The sequence below is a fragment of the Sphaeramia orbicularis genome, chromosome 16, assembly GCF_902148855.1.
Source record: "Sphaeramia orbicularis chromosome 16, fSphaOr1.1, whole genome shotgun sequence".
Taxonomy (NCBI): Eukaryota; Metazoa; Chordata; class Actinopteri; order Kurtiformes; family Apogonidae; genus Sphaeramia; species Sphaeramia orbicularis.
This window is the reverse complement of record NC_043972.1, coordinates 26,800,855-26,828,464: the sequence shown is the minus strand read 5'-3', so window position 1 is coordinate 26,828,464 and position 27,610 is coordinate 26,800,855. Positions and strand designations below refer to the sequence as shown.

Sequence of the window (27,610 nt, the reverse complement as noted above, 5' to 3'; positions counted from 1 at the left end):
GATTTTACTTTTGCCAATTTATGATTAATGTTTTTTTTAATATTACAGGTGAATGAAATGGCTTCGACTAGAAGATCTTGCAAAAATAAGCCTGATGTATTCTGCTACATCTGCGGTGAATACACCATTGTACCTAACAGGAATTATGTTACAAAATGATTTTTTTTTCTCTTAAAACCTATTTTGGGTGATAAGTATATGAAAAATCAACTGATAAAGTCACAAAAATGTAATCAATTTTGTGAGAAGATCAAATTTTTCAAAATCAAATTAGCAAAAAAACCTGACCTGATTGAGAAAAACAGATGTTATTTTTGGATTTAGCGGTGCAAAATGGTCCTAATTCAGTTGAAAAAACCTAGACAACTTGCAAAAAATATTTGTTTGTAACCCAGTGTAATCTGAGTATTTTTAAGAAATAAACACAGGGTGGGGAAGCAAAATTTACAATGAACATTTAGTTGTTTTTTCTCAGCAGGCACTACGTCAGTTGTTTTGAAACCAAACATATATTGATGTCATAATCATACCTAACACTATTATCCATACCTTTTCAGAAACTTTTGCCCATATGAGTAATCAGGAAAGCAAACGTCAAAGAGTGTGTGATTTGCTGAATGCACTCGTCACACCAAAGGAGATTTCAAAAATAGTTGGAGTGTCCATAAAGACTGTTTATAATGGAAAGAAGAGAATGACTATGAGCAAAACTATTACGAGAAAGTCTGGAAGATACTATTAAAGAAGAATGGGAGAAGTTGTCACCTGAATATTGGAGGAACGCTTGCGCAAGTTTCAGGAAGCGTGTGAAGGCAGTTATTGAGAAAGAAGGAGGACACATAGAATAAAAACATTTTCTATTATGTACATTTTCTTGTGGCAAATAAATTCTCATGACTTTCAATAAACTAATTGGTCATACACTGTCTTTCAATCCCTGCCTCAAAATATTGTAAATTTTGCTTCCCCACCCTGTATATTATTATTATTATTTTATATTCTTTATTTTCTTTTCCCTTGCTCTTTTTTCTATTGTCTTTTTTTTTTTTTACCCTTTCATGCATAGTGGTCACTGCAGTGGACAAATTCAAAGCTCTTGTATATTCATGTTTTTGTTGTTTTAGTTCCATATCAGCCCACACGGTGGACGCTTATGTATCATCCCATACACTGCAACTTATACCGTTACTGTAACTGTAACAACCTGATCTGCAGTAACATATTTGAGTGTAAACCAATTGCTAATTGTTATTAGACTGTAATTAGCATTTTTTTTTTGCTAAATCAAAAAGTGTTTGTTTGGGTTTTTTTGCATATTATCTGAGTAATAACTAGTATTATAGTATGTTAAAATGTGACAAAACATCAGATTAGCAGCATTCAAAATGTTTTTTTTTTTTTTTCCATAGTTTTCACACAGTAAATCAGTAAATGCATGTTTCTTTGCTTCAAAAATGTCATTTTTAATCTTTTTATGTCATTTGTACATGCAGCCTGTGCTACTACTCATTCTGTTTGTGTGCTGTCTCTTGGCCAGGTTGTTATTGTAAATGAGAATCAGTTCTCAGTTAACTTACCTGGTTAAATAAAGGTTAAATTTAAAAAAAAATAAAATAAAAATAAATAAATAAATAATAATAATAATAATAATAATAATAATAATAATAATAATAATAATAATAAAATGCATAGTGTCCAGTTGAGTGGACTTTTTTGTAACTCCATAAAAAAACAGGTTCATAAAAAATGCTCAATACATTGTTTTTTGTCATGACTAAAGAGGAATAAAAACACTAAGGGAAAAAAAATCTAGATTAAGGTTCTCATAATTCATGCATGAAAGGGTTAATATTGTTCTTTTATACTGCACTCATTAATGCTTTTTAAACATGGTTGTTAATATTTTTTCTGATTTTCATTCTGTCTTTTCATCCATTTTTTCAGTGGTTGTTTACATCTGTTCATGTCTGGGAAGGGTTATGTGTTGTGTTATGTGTTGGTGGATGTTGTTTAGAAAATCAAAAAATCTCCTTCCTGTATAGTGAATGTCTTATTCATGTTCTGTTATTAATAAAAAAAAAAAGACCTTTGAAAGAAAGAAATGCAGTTTTTCATCTTTTCATGATCATCACATATGACCCATTTGGACGTTCAGAGGCTCCGCAGTTACCGTGGAAACATCTTCTACAACATTAATTCACCAATAAAACACATGAAGTTGGATCAATGACAGTGAAAGGAGACACTTGTTTAATGTTTAATTATTTATATATTTGCTGAAAAAGTCACTTTATCTTCAGTTTTCATTGTTTTGATATTATAACTATTGAATTTACTCTGAGCTTTTAGGAACATTTTGGTTATATAATGTAAATACTGTCAAATGAGTTGATTCTAATTTGGTATAGGCCTATTTTTTTTGTTCATTGTTCTGGCTTGAAGTCTAAGGACAGGAGTGAGTAATGGTATTATGTTAAGTTATTTGATGATGAGAATGGGGGTGGGATTAAATAAGTATTTCTTCTTCCCACTCCTGTTCAATTGTAAATGAATGATTTTTTAAAAATTTTTTTAACTTGCATGTATTCTGTAAATGCTGGAAATAAACAAATAAATGAATAAATGAATGAACATCTACATGACCAGTGAATCAAATATAAGAAAATACATGATTTGCACTTAAAAAAAATAAAATACAGAGGATAATATTATAATAAATGGTCTTAAACCACCTAAGAAAGGTTAAATTATGACATCTTCTACAACATTGATTCACCAGTAAAACAAATGACAGCTTATGAAGACACTTGTTTTTATATCTTTGCTGAAAAAGTCACTTTTTCTTCAGTTTTCTCTGTTTCTGATATAATAACCTTCAACTTTAATCTGAGCTTCTATGAACATCTACATGATCAGTCAATTAAATACAGGAAAATATGTGGTTTTTATAAAAAAAAAAAACAAAAAACACAAAATACAGACGATAGTTTTGTAGTAAATGGTGGTAAATCATTTAAGAAAGGTGAAATCTAGAGGAAAAATGCCACAAAAATGACACTGGATATTTATGAGTAAATAAGTTGTTACTCATAGGACGCTTAGTAAATCCAAAACATACCTTTTATAGTATGCTTTTGTCAAACATTTACTATCAGTGCTGATCTTTTACCTACTAATCTGTCAGATTATCTTTTACTTGCTCTTAGAAAGTGTAAATTAACTATTTATTATAAATCAGTGAATAAAATTTGCCATAACCCTATAATGCCAAATGTATCATATTTGATACATAAGTTTTGAAGCCCTCTGCATGATCAGTGCTAACCCTAATGCTCGAAATAAACAAACAAACAAACAAATAAAATAAATGTAGTATAAACAAATCTATCTCAGACATTAGGATGTTTATCTATTGCTTTGGTTTTCAACCAAACTGTATAAGGTTAAAACAAAAAAAATTGATAATGTAATGCCAAATTTGTGCATAAACAAGCTCATTGTGATTTTTATGCTATGTTATGCTTATATGTTAATTGATTTAAGTATTTTTCCTGGGTAAATTAACTATGTCTTTCATGTTTTGTTGTAAGTTGTCCCATTCTGTCCTCCTTTAGGTAAACTGTTGATCATAAAGTTGGAATAACTGCATTTTCAGACACATTCCTCTTATTATTCCTATTTATACACATCAGTATCACCCAAGAATGAGTCACATTGTCGCAGTCATTTCAGGAGAAGAGGTAAAAAAAATTTTTATTCCAACTTTATATGCATGAATGAATATCTTTTAATTGGGTTTGTAAAATACAGACGATAATTTTGCAGAAAATGGTGATAAATCATTTAAGAAAGGTGAAATCTAGAGGAAAAATGCCACAAAAATGACACTGGATCTTTATGAGTAAATAAGTTGTTACTCATAGGATGCATAGCACATCCAAAACATACCTTTTATAGTATGCTTTTGTCAAACATTTACTATCAGTGCTGATCTTTTACCTACTGATCTCTGTGGGATTATCTTTTTACCTGCTCTTAGAAAGTGTAAATTAACTATTTATTATAAATCAGTGAATAAAATTTGCCATAACCCTATAACGCCAAATGTATCATATTTGATACATGAGTTTTGAAGCCCTCTACATCACAGGTGTCAAACATGTGGCCCGGCAGCCAAATCTGGCCCGCCAAAGGCTCCAGTCTGGCCCTTGGGATGAATTTGTGAAATACAAAAATAGATTTTAAGAAATTAATCATTTTAGTTCAGATTCCACATGCAGACCAACTCAATCTCCAGTGGGTCAGACCAGTAAAATTCTATCATAATAAACTATAAATACTCACAACTCCAAATTTTTCTCTTTGTAAATATTTTCATGTATTTACACTAAAACAATGTGTAATTTCACAAAAAAATGTGAATAACCTAAACAAATGTGAACAACCTGAAATGTCTTAAGAAAAGTCAGTGCAATTTTAACAATGTTATCCCTGTTGTTAAATGTTTTGTGTGTTTGTAGATCCACTGTGATCTGTTAGTTATAATGAACATGTGGAAATGATAAACTGAAGCAGAATATTGTTAAAATTACACTTATTCTTTCACTTTGTTCAAGTAATTCACATTGTTTGAAAGGACAGTTTGTAGATGTAAACGTTTTCATTGTTTAATTTGACTTTTTTCACTGTAAAATATAGAGAAAAGTTCGGTGTTGACATTATTTATATATTATTCTGTTATTATTTTACTGGTTCGGCCCACTTCAGATCAAATTTAGCTGAATGTGGAACTGAACTAGAATGAGTTTAACACCCCTGCTCTATATGATCAGTGTGATTTTTTTTTTCTTGAAAAACCTGATGTATACAATTAGATACATGCAATACACAGATAATCCACCAGGGGGAGTAATTCATTCACCAGAGGCCTTTCCAGTGACACTACAAGACTGTCATTAATGAGGAAGGAGGGAGAACTTTGGCAATTTTGAAAAGGAATTACCAATTTGTTAGACATGTTTGTGTTATATTATGTTTTTGTTTGTTCAAAAATAATAATATTTGAGCACTGAGACCCGGTGTATCAAATATGATACAGAACTGAAACTCATACATGGAAACAAGGTTATTATCGTTAACGAAACCTAACAAAACAACGAAAACTAGCATTGAAAAACCGTTTTTGTTAACTGAAATAAATAAAAACTATAATTAAAAGAAAAAAACAAAAACTAACTGAAACTGTATTGTGTGCTTATAAACTAAAACGGATCAAAACGATGGATAAAATTCCCTTCATTTTCGTCTTTATCAGTGTCGGTTTGATATGAAATCAATTTATTTCACTCAAGCAATTTTAGCTAGCGGCACCATGTGACACTTCACGGTCCGTCACTTCTCATAACTTGTTGTTTACAGTCGTCTTTTCGTCTCCACTCTACCTGACAACTTAGAAACTAAAGTTGGAAGAAAGCAGCAAAGTCCTGTACGGGATTTATGAGAATATGACAGTGAAGAAGATAAAAGATATCACTGGTCTACAATTTTTTAGAAATGATTTGCTTCAGAGATTAAATGTGCTAAATGTTACGTATTTTAATAAGATTAATTGGAAAATAAATGACAAAAGTGCCGGTTTGCTGATGTTTTCAAGGTATATGATTAAGTGTTATTACACATATATATTGGTTTATGTACATTTATATAACAGTTTTATAAATCTTCCACTAAATAGAACCTGGAAAGTGAATGTATTCTAATGTGCAGACAGTGTTTTGAAGTAGATCTTGTAGCTCTGAGACAAATATTTCTTTTGAGTCAAATCCATTCTCTCGTTAATTCTTGAATTTCACATTTTGACCCAAGGCTGTATCTTGGAAACTTCAGCCAACCAGCATTTTTGACTTGACTTTTCTTTATCAGTGACTCTCATGTGGTAAAATTTCATTACTTTTATTCTGGAAGCATTTTCCTTGTAGACCAGTGATATTAGACCAGTGACTGTAATCAACAGGTTTTTTTTAACCAAAAAGGTTTTTTTTTTTGCATATAGTCTGCATGAAGTTACTAATAACTAGTATTAGAGTATGTAAAAATGTGAGAAAACATCAGATTAGCTGCATGAAAATGGTTTTATTTCATAGTTTTCATGTAGTTTATCACTTTCTGATGATGGGTTTTAAATATGGTTTTTTGCTTCAAAAATTGGTGTCCAGCCGAGTGGACATTTTTGTAACTCCATGAAAAATAGGTTCATAAAAAAATTTCAATTTCTTTTCTTTTTTTTTTCATGCCTAAAGAGGAATAAAAACACTCAGGAAAAAAACTCAACTAAGGTTCTCATAATTCATGCATGAAAGGGTTAAAATAAACAAGAAATTGAAGAAACCAAGGGCGGTCGAATAATTTTTAAAATTTCATTATTTTTATTCTGGAAGCATTTTCCTTGTAGACCAGTGTATGAAAAAACTAAAACTAAGCATTTAGAAAAAAAATGAAAACTAATATAAACTAGCAAATCTGCTCTAAAAACTATTTTAAACTAACTGAATTAGAGAAAAAAGGTCAAAACTAAATAAAACTAAACTATAATGAAAAATCCAAAATTATTATAACCTTGCATGGAAATTGATATTTGAAAAAAAAAAAAAAAATTGGGGTTGTTCAGAAGGACCAATAAAGGCTCCAGTTTCAAAGAACTGGAATTTTCAGTCAATAATTTAAGAGTTCAGGCTTTACAGCACAGGTGACAAACATGCGGCCCAGGGGCCAAATCCGGCCCGCCAAAGGGTCCAATCTGGCCTGTAGGATGAATTTGTAAAATGCAAAAATTACACTGAAGATATTAATTAATAGTGTAAAAATCATGTTATTTCAGGTTCCATACATACACATATAAACCAATTAGCTCACAATTGGGTCAGACCAGAAAAATACTGTCATAATAACCTATAAATAATGACAACTGTAGATTTTATCTTTTTTTTTAGTGTAAAAAAGTAAAATTACATGAAAATGTTTACATTAACAAACTATCCTTTCACAAAAAATGCGAATAATCTAAAGAAATATGACCAACGTGAAATGTCTTCAGAAAAGTAAATGCAATTTCATCAATTTTATACCTGTTACTAAATGTTTTGTGTATTTGTAATTGTAATGTAAGTTGTAGTTTTCAGGCATGTAAATGGAATTATTGTGCTTTTCTTCTGACTAAGATTGTTATGATTCTTCATATTTGTATTATTATGTATGTTTTGCAAGTGCATATATGTTAAATTTCATTGCATGTTCGGAATAAATCACTAAATCACTAATGCACATGTGTAAATGATAAACTGATAAACTGAGGCAGAATACTGTTAAAACTGCACTTATTTTTCTTAAGACATTTCAAGTTGTTCATGTTATTCAGATTTTTAAGGAAACAATGTAGATCACAGGTGTCAAACATGCGGCCCGGGGGCCAAAACCAGCCCACCAAAGGTTCCAATCCGGCCCGCGGGATGAATTTGCAAAGTGCAAGTTAGGGCATCATACTCAAAATAGTATCATAATAACCTATAAATAATGTCGACTCCAATTTTTCCTCTTTGATTTAGTGCAAAAAAACATTAGATTATGAAAATATTTACATTTACAAACTATCCTTTAACAATAAAATGTGAATAACTTGAACAAATATGAACAACCTGAAACGTCTAAAGAAATATAAGTGCAATTTTAACAATATTCTGCCTGTTACTAAATGTTTTGTGCCTTTGTAGATCTGACCTATACTGCATATGTATAAATGATAAGTCGAGGCAGAATATTGATAAAATTTGACTTATATTTCTTAACAAATTTCATGTTTTTTCAAGTTATTCACATACTTTTTGTTTGGATAGTTTGTAAATGTAAATACTGGCATAATTTAATGTTATTTTTAGCACTAAAACAATTTGGAGTTGCCATTATTTGTCTATCATGCTATTATTTTACTGGTCCGGCCCATTGCAGACTAAATTGGGCTGAATGTGGCCCCCGGAAGAAAATGAGTTTGACACCCCTGATGTAGATATAAACATTATCATAATGTAATTTTACTTTTTTCACTGGTATTATTTTACTGGTCCAGCCCACTGGAGATCATATTGGGGTGAATGTGGCCCCTGAACTAAAACGAGTTTGACACCCCTGCTTTACAGGGTTAAACTTGCTAAATAATGTCTATATTCTGACACTGAAACGGAATCAAAAATCAAAAGCACAACCTCCTGCTAAGTATGAGTACGGTGCCTGATACTCATAAAAAGCTCCATCACTTCTAAAGATTGCCTTTTCACACCTTAATTATCCGTACATCTACCCTTTCTGTAAATCTGAAATAACGTCCACTGTCCTAAGGCTGAATTTAATTGTTAACCTTTGCTAAGAGGCATGACCACAACTGTGCTTTATCGATTCCTTTGTAATGTGGATGTGATATTTGTCCGGGGAGTGTTGCCTCTTATTAACGCCACATGCGGTCCATGCTATCTCTCTCCGTCTCCCTGTTCTCAGTCCTTTTTCTTCAAATGCATTGATCCTGAGAGGAACCCAGCTTGTTGATCGGAATAATTACTGTCAATACGAGCGTGTGTATGTGCGTATCTGAATAATTACTGTAATCCTTCCGCTGAGTGACAGAGAGAGAAGGGTGTCATTAGAACGTCAACATACTCAGTGGGTCCCTGACAGATGACACATGTTCGCACGCATGAGGTGGACGTTCACAGACAGACACACACACACACACAAAAAGCACACTGTCACGCTGTGGACCACCTTCAGAACCAACAATGACATGATTTAATGCAAGACAGCGCTATGAAATCATACTGTGAAGCAGCAGATGCTTTGGCTGGGTTTGAGCTTGGTAATGCCATTCATTCTGAAGGAATGTAAAACAAAACACATAAAATCTTCCTGAGACTCGGGATAATTAAAATGTTTAGCTTTTTTTTTTTTTTTTACATTAAACAATTGTTTTGATTGGAAACTTTGTAATGCAACAGTTTTTTCACATACATTTTTGAAGTTATTCTTATTTATTTATTTATTTATTTTTTAATGGAATGTCTTTTGTAATGGACAGCAATTTTTAAGTAAAACTGTCAAACTTTTATCCCCTACAGAGGATAAAAATGCATTGCTGGGTCTCAGGAGGATAAAAAACAACACAAAAAATGTAGAATACATGAAGGCAGCCTCACACATTGTCTCTAGTCATGCCCCAAGATTCAGTCTGTCTGACTTGAATTAGACAAATTCTCCAAACCCACATTAGTCTTGATCCTCTAACTCTGTAAGTGTATTAGTAATAAACATTAGGGCTGTGTATTGGCAAGAATCTGGTGATACGATACAAATCACAATACTACTATCATGACAATATATCACAATATATCATGATACTGTTAAAAAGGCAATTTTTGTTTGTTTCTGTTTTTAAATGATTATTTCCTGGAAGAATTGAATTACACCAGAAGTATTCACAAATACTAAACACATTTTTATTTGATCAGAACAGGATCTAATGCTATATCACAAAATTTTCCCGTGTTAAAACTTAAATTATGTTTTATAGACGTTAATATAATGTCGTGAATTAGAAAAATTCTCCAAACCCACATTGGTCTTTATTCTCTATCTCTTCTCAAAAAGTGTATTAGTAGTAAACATTAGGGCTGTGTATTGGCAAGAATCAATCAATACGATACAAATCACAATACTAGGGTCACGATACGATATATCACGGTATATCATGATACTGTTAAAGAGACAATTTTTTGTTTGGTTCTTTTTTTAAATGATTATTTCCTGAAAGAATTTAATTACACCAGAAGCATTCACAAATACTAAACACATTTTTATTTGATCAGAACAGGATCTAATGCTATATCACACAATTTTCCCGTGTTAAAATTTAAATTATGTTTTACGGACATTACAGTTTAAGATTCTGTTCAAATGTTCATATTCTATTAGTTCAGAACTAACATCATAACATTATTTAATAAAAGAGTGTTAAATAATAAGAAATAAAATATAAACAAAAAAGAAAAACAAAATCGAACCTCCACAATACCTGCATTCGAATACATACTTAAAAATATCGATACAATACTTTTTAATATCAATAACGAAATATCGCAATATATTGAAGAACCGATATTTTCTTACACCCCTAATAAACGTAATAGGAAATTGTATAATATTTTAACCTTTTGTGCTAAAAAAAAAGTTTATATTACTTCATTGGATCCCCTACTATTTCTGGATGGAGAAAGCTGATACTAGAGCGCATTCCACTTGACTTTTTGACATGTTTGGAACATATTCAACCACATTTAGAAACACTTTTTGGAATGTTCTGAAGGAAATGTGTCCTCAATTCTGTCTCAGACTTTCATCTGCTCTTAAATGGACTCTTATTATATTATACAGATATGAATGTGATGGGAATCTCTCTCTGTGCTGACTGTAAATATCTATTTTTGTTTTGACTGTAGTGCTGATCTGTTTTTTTTAAATTATTATTATTTAACCTTCATTTAACCAGGAAAAAAGATCCCATTGAGATTAAGAACCTCTTTTTCAAGGGAGTCCTGGCCAAGAGGCAGCATGAAAAACAACACAGTTACTACATACAAGAATTTACAGGACAAGTCTAACAAGTCATATAAATATAATCTTTAAAAAAAAAAAGTCATTTTACATACTGTGTCAATACTCTATTGGGTTAAAGAAGTTGTCTCAGAATGGCATACAACAGGGGGGTCCAACATATGGCTCAAGGACCAAAAAAGGTTCCAATCCGACAAAAATTGCGCACAATAAATTAAGTCATGTCGTGAAGTTAAATACTATATTTTTCAGTTCCAGATGCTGTTACTAAATGTTTAGTGCCTTTGTAGATTCACTGTGATCTATAAGTTGTAAAGCACATGTGTAAATTATAAGCTGAGGCATGATATTGTTAAAAAATTTCCTGTTATTTTCTTGACAAATTTCAGATTGTTCATTATTGTTCAAGCTTATTCTTTTTTTTTTTTTTTTTTTGGACACATATTTCATCACCCATACACTGTCTCTATTTAGTTGTATGTAAGTACAGAGGTGAATGTATAGGCTAATGCCCCTGTGATCATCCTATGTCTATTTGTCTTTTGTTTATTTGTTTATTTATCTGTTTGTTTTGATGATGTCTATGTCATCATTATGTGTATTTTTATTTTTTTTAATTTATAGCAAACGAGTGATGTATTAATGTTGGCTGTTTTATGTTTTGTTTCTATCACCTGCCTAGGGACTGCAGAAGAAAACTAGTTATTTTTACTAATTCTGGCATATTTACATGGGTGTATTTTTTATACAGCAATGTTCAGAAATGTGCATGGTTCCATAACTCAAAAACTCTCTTCTGACTTCATCTGCAAACTTTAACACCAACAACATTATTTCATTTACTGTATCATGTGGAGCTCTAAAGGCAGTGAATTAATTGTCCTTTTCTTTCTTTCTGGTTTTTTTTGTTTGTTTTTTTTGTCTTATTTTGTTTTGTCTTGATTGTTGGCAGTCTGATGATTGTTTCCTGTATTGAAAAACATTGTCATCAATTGAACAAATATTGTATATTTACCTCCACACCAGAAGAATCAATAAATATATTTGATTTAACCCTTTCATGCATGAATTATAAGAACTTTAATCAAGTTGTTTTTTTGTTTTTTTTTCATGAGTGTTTTTATTCTTCTTTAGACATGAAAAAAAGAATGCGATTGAATTTTTTTTTTTTTTATGAACCTATTATTCATGGAGTTCCAAAAATGTCCACTCAGCATGACAGACACCATGCATTTAATTTTTGAAGCAAAGAAACATGTATTTATAGATATATTGTGTAAAAAACTATGAAGTAAAAACATTTTTAATGCTGCCAATCTGCTGTTTTCTCACATTTTAACATACTCTAATACTAGTCAATACTAACTTAATGGAGATAATATGCAAATAATAAATAAATTTAAAAAAAATAAATAAATAATTGCAGTTTAATAACAATAACAAGCAATTAATTTACACTCAAATGTGTTACTACGGATCAGGTTTATCTATAATAGCAAACTTACAGTAATGGTATGAACGTCAGTGTTTGGGATGATGCGTTAGTGTCCATTGTTTTGGCTGATATGAAACTAAAACAACAAAACCCATGAATATATAAGCGAACAGCTGTAGAATAACTGTCCACTGTAGTGACCACTATACAGGAAAGGGTTAAAAAGAAACATGCATGGTCCCTATTAAATAAACCAATAAATAAATAAATAATTTTTTATGAAAGGAGAGTTTATAAAAGTAAACTTTTTCATTGTGTAATTTTACTTTTTTGTACTAAAAAAGCAAAAAATATTAGAGTTATGATTATTTTTTAGTTTATTATGTTGTTATTTTACTGGTCTGGCTCACTTGAACTCAAACTGGGCTGTATGTGACCCCTGAAGTTTGATACTCATCATCTAAAAGTATTTATTTTTTCACCAGTGGGTGGGAAACAGCATGTCGGACCAGACAAAAGTAACTGAAGTTCAAACAGCATTAACCCTTTCATGCATGAATTATGAGAACTTTAGTCAATATTTTTTTCTTGAGTGTTTTTGTTCCTCTTTAGGCATGAAAAAAATGATGCAATTGATTTTTTTTTTTTTTTTTTAATGAACCTAATTTTCATGGAGTTACAAAAATGTCCACTCAGCTGGACACCATGCATTTAAGTTTTGAAGCAAAGAAACATTTATTTAAAAATCAACATCAGAAAGTGATATACTGTGTGAAAACTATGAAATAAAAACATTTTTAATGCTGCTAATTGCTAAATTGCTACTGTTTTCTCATATTTTATCGTCCTCTAATATTAGTTATTACTCATTTCATGGAGATAAAATCCTCCTGAGACCCAAGAAATTGACAGTTTTAGCTGTTTTACATGAAAAATTTGTCTTGATTAGAAACTGCATGATGCAACAGTTTTTTCAGATACATTTTTAAAATTATTTTTATTTATTTATTGATTTTTTAAAAATGGAATATTCTTTGCAATGCACAGCATTTTTAAAGCAAAACTGTCAAACTTTTGTCCCCTACAGAGGACAAAATGCATTGCTGGGTCTCAGGAGGATATGCAAAAACAAACAAACAAACAAACAAACAAACAAATAAATATTGTTTTTTAATTACAGTCTAATAACAATTAGCAATTGATTTACACTAAAACATGTTACTGCTGCAGATCAGGCTTATGAAACCCAGCAAAGTTACAGTAATTGTATGAATTGCAGTGTTTCGGATGATGCATAAGAGTCCACTGTGTTGGCTGATATGGAACTAAAACAACAAAACCCATGAATAAACAATAGAACAGAATAGCTGTCCACTGTAGTGACCACAATGCATGAAAGGGTTAAAAAAAAGTTCAGCATCGCAAAAAAAACTTTTCCCAGAAACCCCAGTTGGTCTTAATATTTGCCTCTCCATTAGTATGTTTGGCTGGCATTCTACTAAACTGCAATTTGCTTATTGATGTGTTGAAAAGTACCAAGAGCGTGTCAGCCGGTGTACCTCGCTAAAGTCTGACAGAAGGGTTTGGACAATCAGGACAAGAGTCTAAAAGCCCAATTTTCATTTGCTTTCCATCTGAGTGCCAACAGAACCTGATGTTCTGGGAGGATAAACAATGCCTGTCGCTACTCAGCACAAAGACAAGCAGACAAAAGAGAGTGGCATGTGGACAGGCAGGCATGTGGGCAGACAAGCAGACAGAAAGACATGTAGATATTAAAGGAAGACAGACAGGCCAGTAGGCAGAAGGACAAATGGATAAAATGCAACTCACACCATAAAGTGGCTTTAAAGTGTAAAAATACATACTGTATGCAAGTTTTTCTGTGAAAATTCACAGGTGTCAGGAAAATACAGGGTGGGGAAGCAAAATTTACAATATTTTGAGGCAGGGATTGAAACACAGTGTATGACCAGTTAGTTTATTGAAAGTATGAGAATTTATTTGCCACAAGAACATGTACATAATAGAAAATGTTTTTATTCTATGTGTCCTCCTTCTTTCTCAATAACTGCCTTCACACACTTCCTGAAACTTGTTCCTCAAATATTGGGGTGACAACTTCTCCCATTCTTCTTTAATAGTATTTTCCAGACTTTCTCGTAATAGTTTTGCTCATAGTCATTCTCTTCTTTCCATTATAAACAGTCTTTATGGACACTCTAACTATTTTTGAAATCTCCTTTGGTGTGACGAGTGCATTCAGCAAATCACACACTCTTTGACGTTTCCTTTCCTGATTACTCATATGGGCAAAAGTTTCTGAAAAGGTATGGATAATAGTGTTAGGTATGATTATGACATCAATATATGTTTGGTTTCAAAACAATTGACGTAGTGCCTGCTGAGAAAAAACAACTAAATGTTCATTGTAAATTTTGCTTCCCCACCCTGTACTTTTACTGCATATTTATACATATCCTCCAGGCTTCGTGTATGTGCATGTGTCTCATAATATTTAATTACATACCTTTAAATATGGGGCAGATCTTCCAGACGCCAGCTGCTCCTTCTCTGTTGTACTGTCCCAAAGCCAGCTCCATGTAGAACAGAGGCATGCCTGCTATCAGCATGAAGAACAGGTATGGCACAAGGAAGGCACCTGCACACAAGTACAGAGTATATTACAATACTAGACACGTCTGACTATTACATTATCTGAAAATATTGGAATGTGCTGACTACAAAAGGACTCAGGAGAAGGAATTCAAATGAAACATCATTACATAGACTGGTAAATATTTTAAAAAATATGTTTGTAGTTATTTAGAACATCTGAATGTATTAAAACCCTTTCATGCATACTGGTCACTACAGTGGACCAAAGTTAGAATAGTTTTGGATTTTTCATTATAGTTTACTTTTATTTAGTTTTGACTTTTTTTTCTCTAATTCAGTTAGCTTGAATTCATTTTTAGAGCAGGTTTGCTAGTTTTGATTCGTTTTCGTTATTTTCTAAATGCTTAGTTTTAGTTTAGTTTTAGTTTTGTCGTATCTTTTCTCTTCTTCTCTGTCGTCGTATTGAAATAAATCCCAGACAGGACTCTGCTGCTTTCTCCCAACTTTAGTCTCCATGTTTCCAGGTAGAGTGGGGACCAGAAGATGACTGGAAACCACAAGTGACGAGAAGTGATGGACCGTCAAGTGTCGTACGGTGCCGCTAGCTAAAATTGCTAGGGTGAAATAAATCGCTTTCGTATCAATCCAACACTGACAAAGACGAGAACGAAGGGAATAATTTTTATACGTTTTAGTTAGTTTTATAAGCACACAATACAGTGTCAGTTAGCTATCGTTTTTTCTTTTAACCCTTTCATGCACTGTACACTCCAGTGGACAGTTCTTCTCCAGCTGTTCTCTTGTGTATTAATGCGTTTTGTTGTTTTAGTTCCATATCAGCCAACACAGTGGACGCTTATGCACCATCCCATACACTGTAATTCAGATCATTACTGTAACTTTACTGTTCTTGATAAACCTGATCTGCAGTAACATGTTTGAGTGTAAATCAATTGTTATTTGTCAGACAAGAAGGTTTTTTTTTGCATATTATCTCCATGAAGTGAGTAATTACTAGCATTAGAATATGTTAAAATGTGAGAAGACATCAGATTAGCAGCATTAAAAATGTTTTTATTTCATTGTTTTCATATCACTTTCTGATATTGGGTTTTAAACACATGTTTCTTTTCTTCAAAAATTAAATGCATGGATATTTTTGTAACTCCACAGAAAAAAAAAACTCAATCGCATTGTTTTTTTCATGGCTAAACACTGAAGAAAAAAATCTTGACTAAGGTTCTCATAATTCGTGCATGAAAGGGTTAATTATAGTTTTTATTTATTTCAGTTAATGAAAATGTTTTTTCAATTCTAGTTTTTGTCATTTCGTCAGTTTTCGTTAACGATAATAACCTTGCAGTGGACAGCTATTCTACAGCTGTTCTCTTGTAGATTCATGGGTTCTGTTGTACAGTGGACGTGTATGCATCATCCCATACACTGCAATTCACACCATTACTGTAACTTTGCTGTTCTTGATAAACCTGATCTGCAGTAATATGATTTAAATCAATTGCTAATTGTTATTAGACTATAATTAACAGTTTTCTTAATCACAAAGGTTTTTTTTTTTGCTCGTTTTATCTCCATGAAGTAGTAATAACTAATATTAGATTATGTTAAAATGTGAGAAAACATTAGATTAGCTGCATGAAAAATGTTTTTATTTCATAATTTTCACACAGTTTATCACTTTCTGATGATCGGTTGAAATACATGTTGCTTTGTTTCAAAAATTTAAGGCATGGTGTTTGTAATTCCAGGAAAAATAGGTTCATAAAAAAATTTCAATCGCATTGTTTTTTTCATGCCAAAAGAAGAATAAAAACACTTAGGAAAAAAAATCTCGACGATGGTTCTCATAATTCATGCATGAAAGGGTTAAAGATTATAATGTAAATTGTCTTTCTCATCATATGTCTAAGAGTAGATAGGTAAATATTTTTCAGTTATTTAGAACATTTTAATTTACTACCTCCGCCGTTGTGTTTTCATTGGGGTTTGTCTGTCTGTTTATTTGTTTGTTTGTCTGTTTGCAAGATAACTCAAAAAGTTACGAACGGATTTGGATGAAATTTTCAGGAAATGTTGATACTGGCACAAGGAACAAATGATTACATTTTGGCGGTGATCAAGGGGGGTACTGATCTGCCTTGGTGGAGGTCTGCGCTCTCTGAGTGCTTTTCTAGTTAAAGATTATAATGTAAGTTGTGTCTCCTATCACATGTTTAATGTGTATAAGCTGAGGACTGCTTCTGGGGGGTCCTATTACAAAACGTATCTTGTAAAATCAAGTGTCGAATTTGACTGTTTGTAAAAAAAATTGTAATAAATTAAATGATTGATGGATTGATTGATACACATGTACAGTACATAACAAATAATGGAGTTGCTAAGTTTGTATTATTACACTGGTCAACAACAAATTTATTGTTTCAGTTTTTTGAGCTGATTTAGGATAATTTTGGTGTGCTGAATCCAAAAATCACATTAATTTTGCTCAATCAGGTCAACTTTCTGAACTATGCTACATATTGGCTTTTTAACATTTTTGCTTACATTTATGGGCATTTTCACATCATATGATACAAAATTCTTTCATATTTCTTGCAATAAACGAGTTCTGAAGATTTTACTTTTGCCAATTTATGATTAATGTTTTTTTTTAATATTACAGGTGCGTGAAATGGCCTCAACTAGAAGATCTTGCAAAAATAAGCCTGACGTATTCTGCTACATCTGCAGTGAATACATAATAAATAATAAATACATCCTGTTAGGAAATGATTTTTTTTTCTCTTAAAACCTATTTTGGGTGAGAACTATTTAAAAAATCAACTGATAAAGTCACAAAAATGTAATCAATTTTGTGAGAAGATCACATTTTTCAAAATCAAATTAGCAAAAAAACCTGACCTGATTGAGAAAAACAGATGTCATTTTTGGATTTAGCGGTGCAAAATGGTCCTAATTCAGTTGAAAAAACCTAGACAACTTGCAAAAAACATTTTTTTTGTAACCCAGTGTTATTATTATTATTATTATTATTATTATTATTATTATTATTATTATTATTATTATTATTATTATTATTATCATCATCATTATTTTTTGTGTTTTATTTATCTAGACAGGGACAATGCACAAATGTACATTAACCTTAAATAAGAGAGATGTAGTGTGCCTATAGTCCCCGGGCAGGCTGATGTTATCATTTAAAAAGCAGACATTAACCCTTTCATGCATACTGGTCACTCCAGTGGACAGTTTTTCTCCAGCTCTTCTCTTATATATTCATGGGTTTTGTTGTTTTAGTTCCATATCAGCCAACACAGTGGACACTCATGCACCATCCCATAAACTGCAATTCAGTCCATTACTGTAACTTTGCTGTTCTTGATAAAACCTAATCTGCAGTGACATGTTTGGGTGTAAAGCAACTGTTAATTGTTATTAGACTGTAAATAACAGTTGTTTTTTTTTAATTCACAGAAAGTTTTTGGTTTTTTTTTTGGCATATTATCTCCATGAAGTGAATAATAAATAGTTGAGTAATATAATATAATAATAAATAGTATTAGAGTATGTTAAAATGTGAGAAAACATATGATTAGCAGCATTAAAAAGGTTCTTATTGCATAGTTTTCCAAATCACTTTCTGATATTAGATTATAATATATATTCTCTTTAGCCCTATCGACCCACCCACGGGCCAAAAAAAATTATATTAATATTCATCTACTGTAAAAATATAATACATCAGGACAATGGATGTTTTTTTCAACTTTTGCTCAAAGTTTAGACCCTAATGTTAATAAAAGTACATCAAAAGTGTATTTTAGTGCAAACTTTAATGTTCAAACATGATTTTTAATCTTTGTGGGGCGAAATATACGCTATTAAAAAATCTCCGACACAAACAATTAATTTATGCATATCATCGTCAATCGAGCCGAAAAAAAAAAAAAAAACAGGCGAGGATAAAACAATTCTAATTTCTCTTTTAGTTTGTTACAGTTTACTCAGACATAGTAATAGATACAATATTTTAGACAATGGGAATAGATTCTGTGAGGTCTCTAAATGTCCATAGACACCAAGAACATCCATATGAACCTTATTATTGTGAAGTAATTCTTCATTTACTTTGGGTATGTCTGTTTAGGCTTTTTTCCCCTGAAAATATGGTCAAACAGGTTAAATACATGTTTGTTTTACTTCAAAAATTAAATGCATGATCTCTGGATGAGTGGGCATTTTTGTAGCTCCTTAAAAAAAAAAAAAAAAAAAATTGATTGCATTGTTTTTTTCAAGCCTAAAGAGGAATAAAAACACTCAGGAAATATTGACAAAGGTTCCATAATTCATGCATGAAAGGGTTAATAAAAACTAAAACATACAAAGAGCAGTATAATATGTATTTCTATAACTCTGTCTATATAAAAAAAAATCACTCACATCCAACCAATCACTCCCACAGTAGTCTGTGACATGTGACAGTCATGCAGGGGAATGCAGAATGCTATAATTTAACTTAAATACAAGTCAAATGAAAGTTATGACAGTATGTTTCATTTGGGGACATTTTGGGTCCTGCGTCCCCACCACAGGGTGTCTACTTTGACTGTGGCTGCAGTATCATTTACAGCTCTTAAATGTAATGAGAGCTCTATGTTAAACAGCCGTAATTACTGGCACTGATTGTTAGAGCTAATCTATTCAGAGCAGCTGTGGTGGTTTTTCCCCTATTTTTTGATCTTTGTAAAGGGTTGGGGGGAAAAAAAAATGCAAACAGCATACACAAGGAGCTGCAATACAGACACAAACACACCTGCAAACGTGTGCGTAAGTGGTCGTGTATGCAAGGCTGGTTTAATAAAATAATACAGTCTAGTTTTATCCTTGTATGTGTTATTTTTTTATATTACACTTCTGCGTGTTATTTTCTTTTTCGTGCAACAATGCAGTTACAACTTAACCCATAAAGACCCAAACAGCCACCGGTGACACAAACCATCTACTGATCTAAACTGTTTAACACCTGTTGATCCACTAATCTTATCAATACATGTCAATAATATGTGTAAAATACAACTATTCATCTTTTCGTGGTCATCAGATATGACCCGTTTGGACGTTCAGAGGCTCCGTAGTTACCGTGGAAACACTGTCATCTTCTACAACATTGATTCACCAGTAAAACCCACCAAATTGGATCAATGACAGTGGACGGACACAATTGTTTTTATATTCCGTTAACAATATCTTTGCTGAAAAAAGTGACTTTTTCTTCAGTTTTCTCTGTTTTTATATAATTAACTTTGAATTTACTCTGAGTTTTCATGTACATCTATACGGTCTGTGAATTAAACATAGGAAAATACACAGTTTACAAATAAAGATAATTTAGATAGATAGATAGATAGATAGATAGATAGATAGATAGATAGATAGATAGATAGATAGATAGATAGATAGATAGATAGATAGATAGATAGATAGATAGATAGATAGATAGATAGATAGATGGATGGATGGATGGATGGATGGATGGATGGATGGATGGATGATAGATGGACGGACGGACAGACAGACAGACAGACAGACAGACAGACTGACAGACAGACAGACAGACAGACAGACAGATAGATAGATAGATAGATAGATAGATAGATAGATAGATAGATAGATAGATAGATAGATAGATAGATAGATAGATAGATAGATAGATAGATAGATAGATAGATAGATAGATAGATAGATAGATAGATAGATAGATAGATGGATGGATGGATGGATGGATGGATGGATGGATGGATGATAGATGGACGGACGGACAGACAGACAGACAGACAGACAGACAGACAGACAGACAGATAGATAGATAGATAGATAGATAGATAGATAGATAGATAGATAGATAGATAGATAGATAGATAGATGGATGGATGGATGGATGGATGGATGGATGGATGGATGGATGGATGGATGGATGGATGGATGGATGGATGGATGGATGATAGATAGACAGACAGACAGACAGACAGACAGACAGACAGATAGATAGATAGATAGATAGATAGATAGATAGATAGATAGATAGATAGATAGATAGATAGATAGATAGATAGATAGATAGATAGATAGATAGATAGATAGATATTAAATGGTAATAAATCAGTTAAGAATGGTAGAAATGTGGAAAAAAATCATTTGGGAACTGCCACAAAAGTAGCACTAGGTCTTTATGGGTTAAGTTATATTTTAAGTATAACCCTCCCCTGTAACCTCCCTCCTTTCTATCCATCTCCGTTCCCCCTCTTTCTCCCCTCACCTCCGCCGTTCTTATAGCAGAGGTAGGGGAATCTCCAGACGTTGGCCAGGTCCACGGCAAATCCGATCACAGACAGGAGGAAGTCGATTTTCTTGCCCCATGTCTCCCGCTCCTCCTCCCCACTGGGGTTGGTCTGAGTGGGAGTGGGAGCCACTAAGGTGGTCGAAGTGAACTGAACCCCATTCTGCTCTTTGACCAGGATCAGCTCCACCTGAGGATTAGAAGTGATTATATACAGTTAAATATGCAAAAATCAGATATACGCGTTATATGACCCAGAACATATTAAAGCTACTAAAAGCTAGTGATTACCTCTACAGTCGCGGAAAAAATTATTCGACCACCCTTGTTTTCTTCAATTTCTTGTTTATTTTAACCCTTTCATGCATGAATTATGAGAACCTTAGTTGAGTTTTTTTTCCTGAGTGTTTTTATTCCTCTTTAAGCATGAAAAAAAAAAAAAATTGAAATTTTTTTATGAACCTATTTTTCATGGAGTTGCAAAAATGTCCACTCGGCTGGACACCAATTTTTGAAGCAAAAAAACATGTATTTAAAACCAATCTGAGTATCATTCGTTCATTCGTTTTTCAATTTAAAACCAAAAATCAAAAAACAAAAAAATGACTTGTTTTTTTGTTTTTCATTTTCAAAACCAGAATGAAAAACTGAAAACGGTTTGTTTTTCCATTTCCCAATTTTGTGCTCAAATGAAAAATGGAAAAAACGGATAACAACTGTTTCATCCAGTTTAGCTATTTTCAGTATAGTTAAGTTGTCTGACCCGGAAGTAGTCATTACTAGGGAAAAAATAAACAAACGGAATCATGGCCGGACTGGAGGAATATTTTGCTATAATTAAGCAGCTGTTTGATACGTACGGAAGTGTATTGCATTCACAGAAAAAAATTAATTCGGCTCTGTTTTAATTAATTAATTAATTAATTCAGAAAAACAGAGCCGAATTAAATTTTTTCAGAAAACAATATCTCGTTAATTCAGAAAATTCCTTTTGTTTATTTTTTCCCTAGTAATGACTACTTCCGGGTCAGACAACTGAACTATATTGAAAATAGCAAAATCGGATGAAACGTTCGTTTTCCATTATTTCCATTTTTCATTTGAGCACAAAATTGGGAAATGGAAAAACGAACCTTTATCAGTTTTTCATTGTGGTTTTGAAAATGAAAAACAAAAAAACGAGTGGTCTTTTTGTTTTTTTGATTACTGGTTTTAAATTGAAAAACGAATGAACGAATGATACATGGATTAAAACCCATCATCAGAAAGTGATAAACTGCGTGAAAACTATGAAATAAAAACATTTTCATGCAGCTAATCTGATGTTTTCTTACATTTTTACATACTCTAATACTAGTTATTACTAACTTCATGCAGACTATAAGACTTTAAGTTATCTGATCACATTTTTATCATATTTAAAGCATTTTCCATGGTTTTCTTGATAATAACCAAAATCATTTAAGTTCTTTTTTTTGTCATTTCAGTTTTTACTGATTTTAAGATATTTTATCACATTTTTATCATATTTAAAAGATTTTCCATGGTTTTCTTGATAATAGCCAAAATCACTTCAGTTCTTTTTTTTTTGTCATTTAAGTTTTTACTGATTTTAAGATATTTTATCACATTTTTATCATATTTAAAGCATTTTCCATGGTTTTCTTGATAATAACCAAAATCACTTCAGTTCTTTTTTTTTTTGTCATTTAAAATTTTACTGATTTTAAGATATTTTCTCACATTTTTATCATATTTAAAGCACTTTCCATGGTTTTCTTGATAATAACCAAAATCACTTCAGTTCTTTTTTTGTCATTTCATTTTTTATTGATTTTAAAATATTTTTTCACATTTTTATCATATTTAAAGCATTTTCCATGGTTTTCTTGATAATAACCAAAATCACCTCAGTTCTTATTTTGTCATTTAAGTTTTTACTGATTTTAAGATATTTGATCACATGTTTATCATATTTAAAGCATTTTCCATGGTTTTCTTGATAATAACCAAAATCACTTCAGTTCTTTTTTTGTCATTTCATTTTTTATTGATTTTAAAATATTTTTTCACATTTTTATCATATTTAAAGCATTTTCCATGGTTTTCTTGATAATAACCAAAATCACCTCAGTTCTTACATCATTAACTATGGCATTGCACTGCCAAAAACAGCGCTTTTAGGCATTCCATGTTTTAATCACATGATACACACAGGAGTTAGTACTTGATTGCATCAGTATTGTTTTTGATGACTTTTGATGGTCTAATAATTTTTTCCGCTACTGTATGTATCTGCACAAGTTTATACTTTTTATTAGAGTAACTTTTGTTTGTATTTATATCAGTTTTATAAGCAGTTTGGTCAGAAAACTAGACAGAAAAGACATTATAATCACAGATGGACACCAAAATAGATAGTTTCTGATAAAAAGTTTCCCCATTTGTTAACATAAAGTAAAAATTCACCCCTACAAATCAGAAACTTGCAGATAATTTACCTTTAGTTTCTTTCCCCTATGCAAATATCTTGTTATTTATTTCTGCAAAAATTAGATTAAACCAAACAAAAATGCACCAAGCCTTTTTTTTCCTTTTCTTTTTAACTCCACAGTACCAAAGTAGTGATTCAAGTGCATTTCTCTTAAAAAAAATCACAGGAAGGAATGCTTTTAGGACCAAAAAAAGAGTTTGTTCGAGATGCTGTTTGGAAAAAGGGATTTATAAAGTACATAACAAACAGAAAGAACACTCTAAGGCACTCTCTTTAAGCATTAAAATGCCTTTATTCTCATGGCATGGTCATTTTTCTTATTACCAAGAATGAAGTGCATTCCATCATTTCACATACGTCGGACGTGTACTGACCTCTTTGGGGCCCATGTAGTTGGAGGTGGGTTTCTCCGGGGCTACAACTGAGGACATCAGGCCGACAGGGACACTCTCTGTGAGCATGGAGGGGTTCACAACCTTTTTTTTGTTTTTTTTTTTTGGTGGGGGGAGTCTTGCAGGTTGTAGAGGGAAGTAGGCAGATGCAGCCAAAGAGCCTTGAAAGAAAATATAAGATGTCATTTTCATATGCAGACATATACAGTCGCGGAAAAAATTATTAGACCACCTTTGTTTTCTTTAATTTCTTGTTCATTTTAATGCCTGGTACAACTAACAAATATAATGATAACAACAAAAACAGCTCATAAGAGTTGAATTTCAGAGCTTATATCTATCCATTTTCCATGTTTTCTTGATAATAACCAAAATCACTTCAGTTCTTTTTTTTTTTTTTAGTCATTTAAGTTTTTATTGATTTTAGGATATTTTATCACATTTAAGGCATTTTCCATGGTTTTTCTTGATAATAACCCAAATCACTTCAGTTCTTACATTAATATCTGTGACATTGTACTGACAAAAACAGTGCTTTTAGGTATTCCATGTTTTCTTTTCTGTCTGTTTTAGTCACATGATACACACAGGAGTTACTACTGCATTGCATTAACCATTGTTTTGGATGACTTATAATGGTCTAATAATTTTTTTTTTTTTTTTTTTTTCCGTGACTGTAGAATTAAAACATTGAATAAATGCATGAAAAAGCTGAATACAATAAAAGAAATCAGTCGAGTTTTTCCAACACAGTAAACAACAACTGGAAATTCATTAAGATTAAATGGATTTTCATTTAGTTTTAGCGTCCTACATGTGCAGATGGAGTAAAGTAAAAAATATAAAAGGAGAGAGATTCAATCTGCTGTTGGGGGGGGGGGGGGGGGTCGGGGGGGTCTATACAAGGCCATCACAGCAGGTTCATTTCACACTTGTTGATCGCCATTTTGTTCATCATCATTTGGCTGCGTTTACTTACCCATCAAACTATAATATATTCTTCAGTAGATTTTAGTCTTATTTAGAATATTAGTTTTTGGAAAGGTATCTTTTTTTTTTTTGGTCAGATTCCTTATTTATGATACAACACACTTGATAGTTCTGGTGATTTTTTTTTTTTTTTTTTTTATAAAATAATGATGAAATGCTTTGGTAAAACAGAACATCTATTTCAGTGGATCAGAAATGATCTGCATCATTCTGTTAAGATGAATTTATCCATTTATTTTGACAAATTACATGTAAATTGATAGTTTGTGTAAAATTTCTCTCACCGTAACAGTCGAAATGAAATTCCTCACAAATACAACATATTACAAAAGAACAAAAAAAAATCTGATTTAAAAATGACCAGGCTTACCTTGAAAGGTGACTGCTCTTCCAGCTGTCAGCTTAGACAGTTTAATTCCACTTGGGCTGGTTTTCTCGGTTGCGCTGCGTGTTGATGTTGACCATATTTGTGCAGAGACTGTCTTTGATAAGTTAAGACTCGGATTGAAGGAGGAAAAAAAAAAAAAAAAAAAACAGAGAAAAGGGTGAAAGTCACAGAGAAACAGAGGACGAGGATAGAGACAGATTAAGATGAGGGGGGAAACTGCAATCTATGATGAGTTGCAGAAAACCCTCCCACTTTTTCCTTCCTTGCCTCCAGTGACACACACAGAGACCAGAGAACCCTGTGGTGTGGTATGGAGATCTGTCTGCGGGACCACTCTTGAAATATGAGCCACAATCAACACCCGCCCCACACACACACACTCATCACTCTCCTCCCTCCTCACTTGTCTGATCCTCCTCCTTCTTCGATTGCTATACATTTTTTACACAATCTGAGCCTTTTTAAATGACTATTCCTTACCGCTGATATATTTCGTCTCATTACTTTCAAAATCCTTGTCATTTTTCTTGAGGTCACATGCATATATTTTCAACGTATAAATCATCTTTGACCAGAGACAGAACTGCTGTGGCTCAAAGTTAAATGTCACGGTTAGTTCACTGACAAAAGATCCTATTTATAACATTCAAGATTCACTTTACTGCTTTGCCACAGTGCAGGGAAATTTGCTCTGGGCTTCTATCCGCTGCACCCATACAAACCCAATTAAAAGATATTCATTCATGCATATAAAGTTGGAATAAAATATTTTTTTAACCTCTTCTCCTGAAATGATTGTGACAATGTGATTCATTCTTGGGTGATACTGATGTGTGTAAATAAGAATAATAAGAGGAATGTGTCTGAAATCTTTATGATCAACAGTTTACGTAAAGGAGGACAGAATGAGACAAATTACAACAAAACATGAAAGACCTAGTTAATTTACCCAGAAAAAATACTTAAATTAATTAACATATAAGCATAACATAGCATAAAAACCACAATGAGCTTGTTTATGCACAAATATGGCATTACATTATCAATTTTTTTTTGTTTTAACCTTATACAGTTTGGTTGAAAACCAAAGCAATAGATAAACATCCTACTGTCTGAGATAAATTTGCTTATACTACATTTATTTTATTTGTTTGTTTGTTTGTTTATTTCGAGCATTAGGGTTAGCACTGATCATGCAGAGGGCTTCAAAACTCATGTATCAAATATGATACATTTGGCGTTATAGGGTTATGGCAAATTTTATTCACTGATTTATAATAAATAGTTAATTTACACTTTCTAAGAGCAAGTAAAAGATAATCCGATAGAGATCAGTTGGTAAAAGATCAGCACTGATAGTAAATGTTTGACAAAAGCATACTATAAAAAGTATGTTTTGGATGTATTATGCGTCCTATGAGTAACAACTTATTTACTCATACAGATCCAGTATCATTTTTGTGGCATTTTTCTCTAGATTTCACCTTTCTTAAATGATTTACCACCATTTACTGCAAAACTATCGTCTGTATTTTGTGTTTTGTTTTTTTTTTAAAATAAAAACCACATATTTTCCTGTATTTAATTGACTGATAATGTACACTGAACAAAAATATAAACACACCACTTTTGTTTTTACTCCCATTTTTCACAAGCTGAACTCAAAGATCTCAGACTTTTCTGTGTACACACAAGGTTTATTTCTCTCAAATATTGTTCACAAATCTGTCTAAATTTGTGTTAGTGAACACTTCTTCTTTGCTGAGATAATCCATCCACCTCACAGGTGTGGCATATCCAGATGCTGATTAGACAGCATGATTTTTGCACAGGTGTGCCTTAGGCTGGCCACAATAAAAGGCCACTCCAAAATGTGCAGTTTTATCACACAGCACAATACCACAGATGTCACAAGTTTTGAGGGAATATGCAATTGGCATGCTGACTTCAGGAATCTCCACCAGAGCTTTTGCCTGTGAATTGAATGTTCATTTCTCTACCATAAGCCATCTCCAAAGGTGTTTCAGAGAATTCATGAAGAAGACTGTGCGAGGAAAATGGTGGTCACACCGAATACTGACTGGTTTTCTGACCTCCCTGGACCACCCAATACAGTAAAAGTGCACATTTTAGAGTGGCCTTTTATTGTGGCCAGCCTAAATCACACCTGTGCAATAATCTTGCTGTCTAATCAGCATCTTGATCTGCCACACCTGTGAGGTGGGTGGATTATCTCAGCAAAGGACAAAGGAGAAGTGCTCACTAACACAGATTTAGACAAATT

General features: G+C 32.2%; 1 protein-coding gene across 2 annotated transcripts in view; it reads right to left on the bottom strand.

Moving 5' to 3' along the window:
• slc6a3 (solute carrier family 6 member 3) overlaps window positions 1-25,719 on the bottom strand; it is a 56,158-nt gene extending 30,439 nt beyond the window's left edge. The window contains exons 1-4 of one of the 2 annotated variants that reach the window (XM_030158951.1): window positions 25,309-25,719; window positions 23,931-24,109; window positions 21,042-21,252; window positions 14,616-14,747 (exon numbers count right to left, since the gene is read on the bottom strand). In XM_030158951.1, the coding sequence (XP_030014811.1) occupies window positions 14,616-14,747; window positions 21,042-21,252; window positions 23,931-24,017 (430 nt within the window). In that variant the 5' untranslated portion in view covers window positions 24,018-24,109; window positions 25,309-25,719. The remainder of the gene's footprint in view (window positions 1-14,615; window positions 14,748-21,041; window positions 21,253-23,930; window positions 24,110-25,308) is intronic. The other variant, XM_030158952.1, reaches the window with a different exon arrangement.
• Window positions 25,720-27,610: the final 1,891 nt, after the last annotated feature.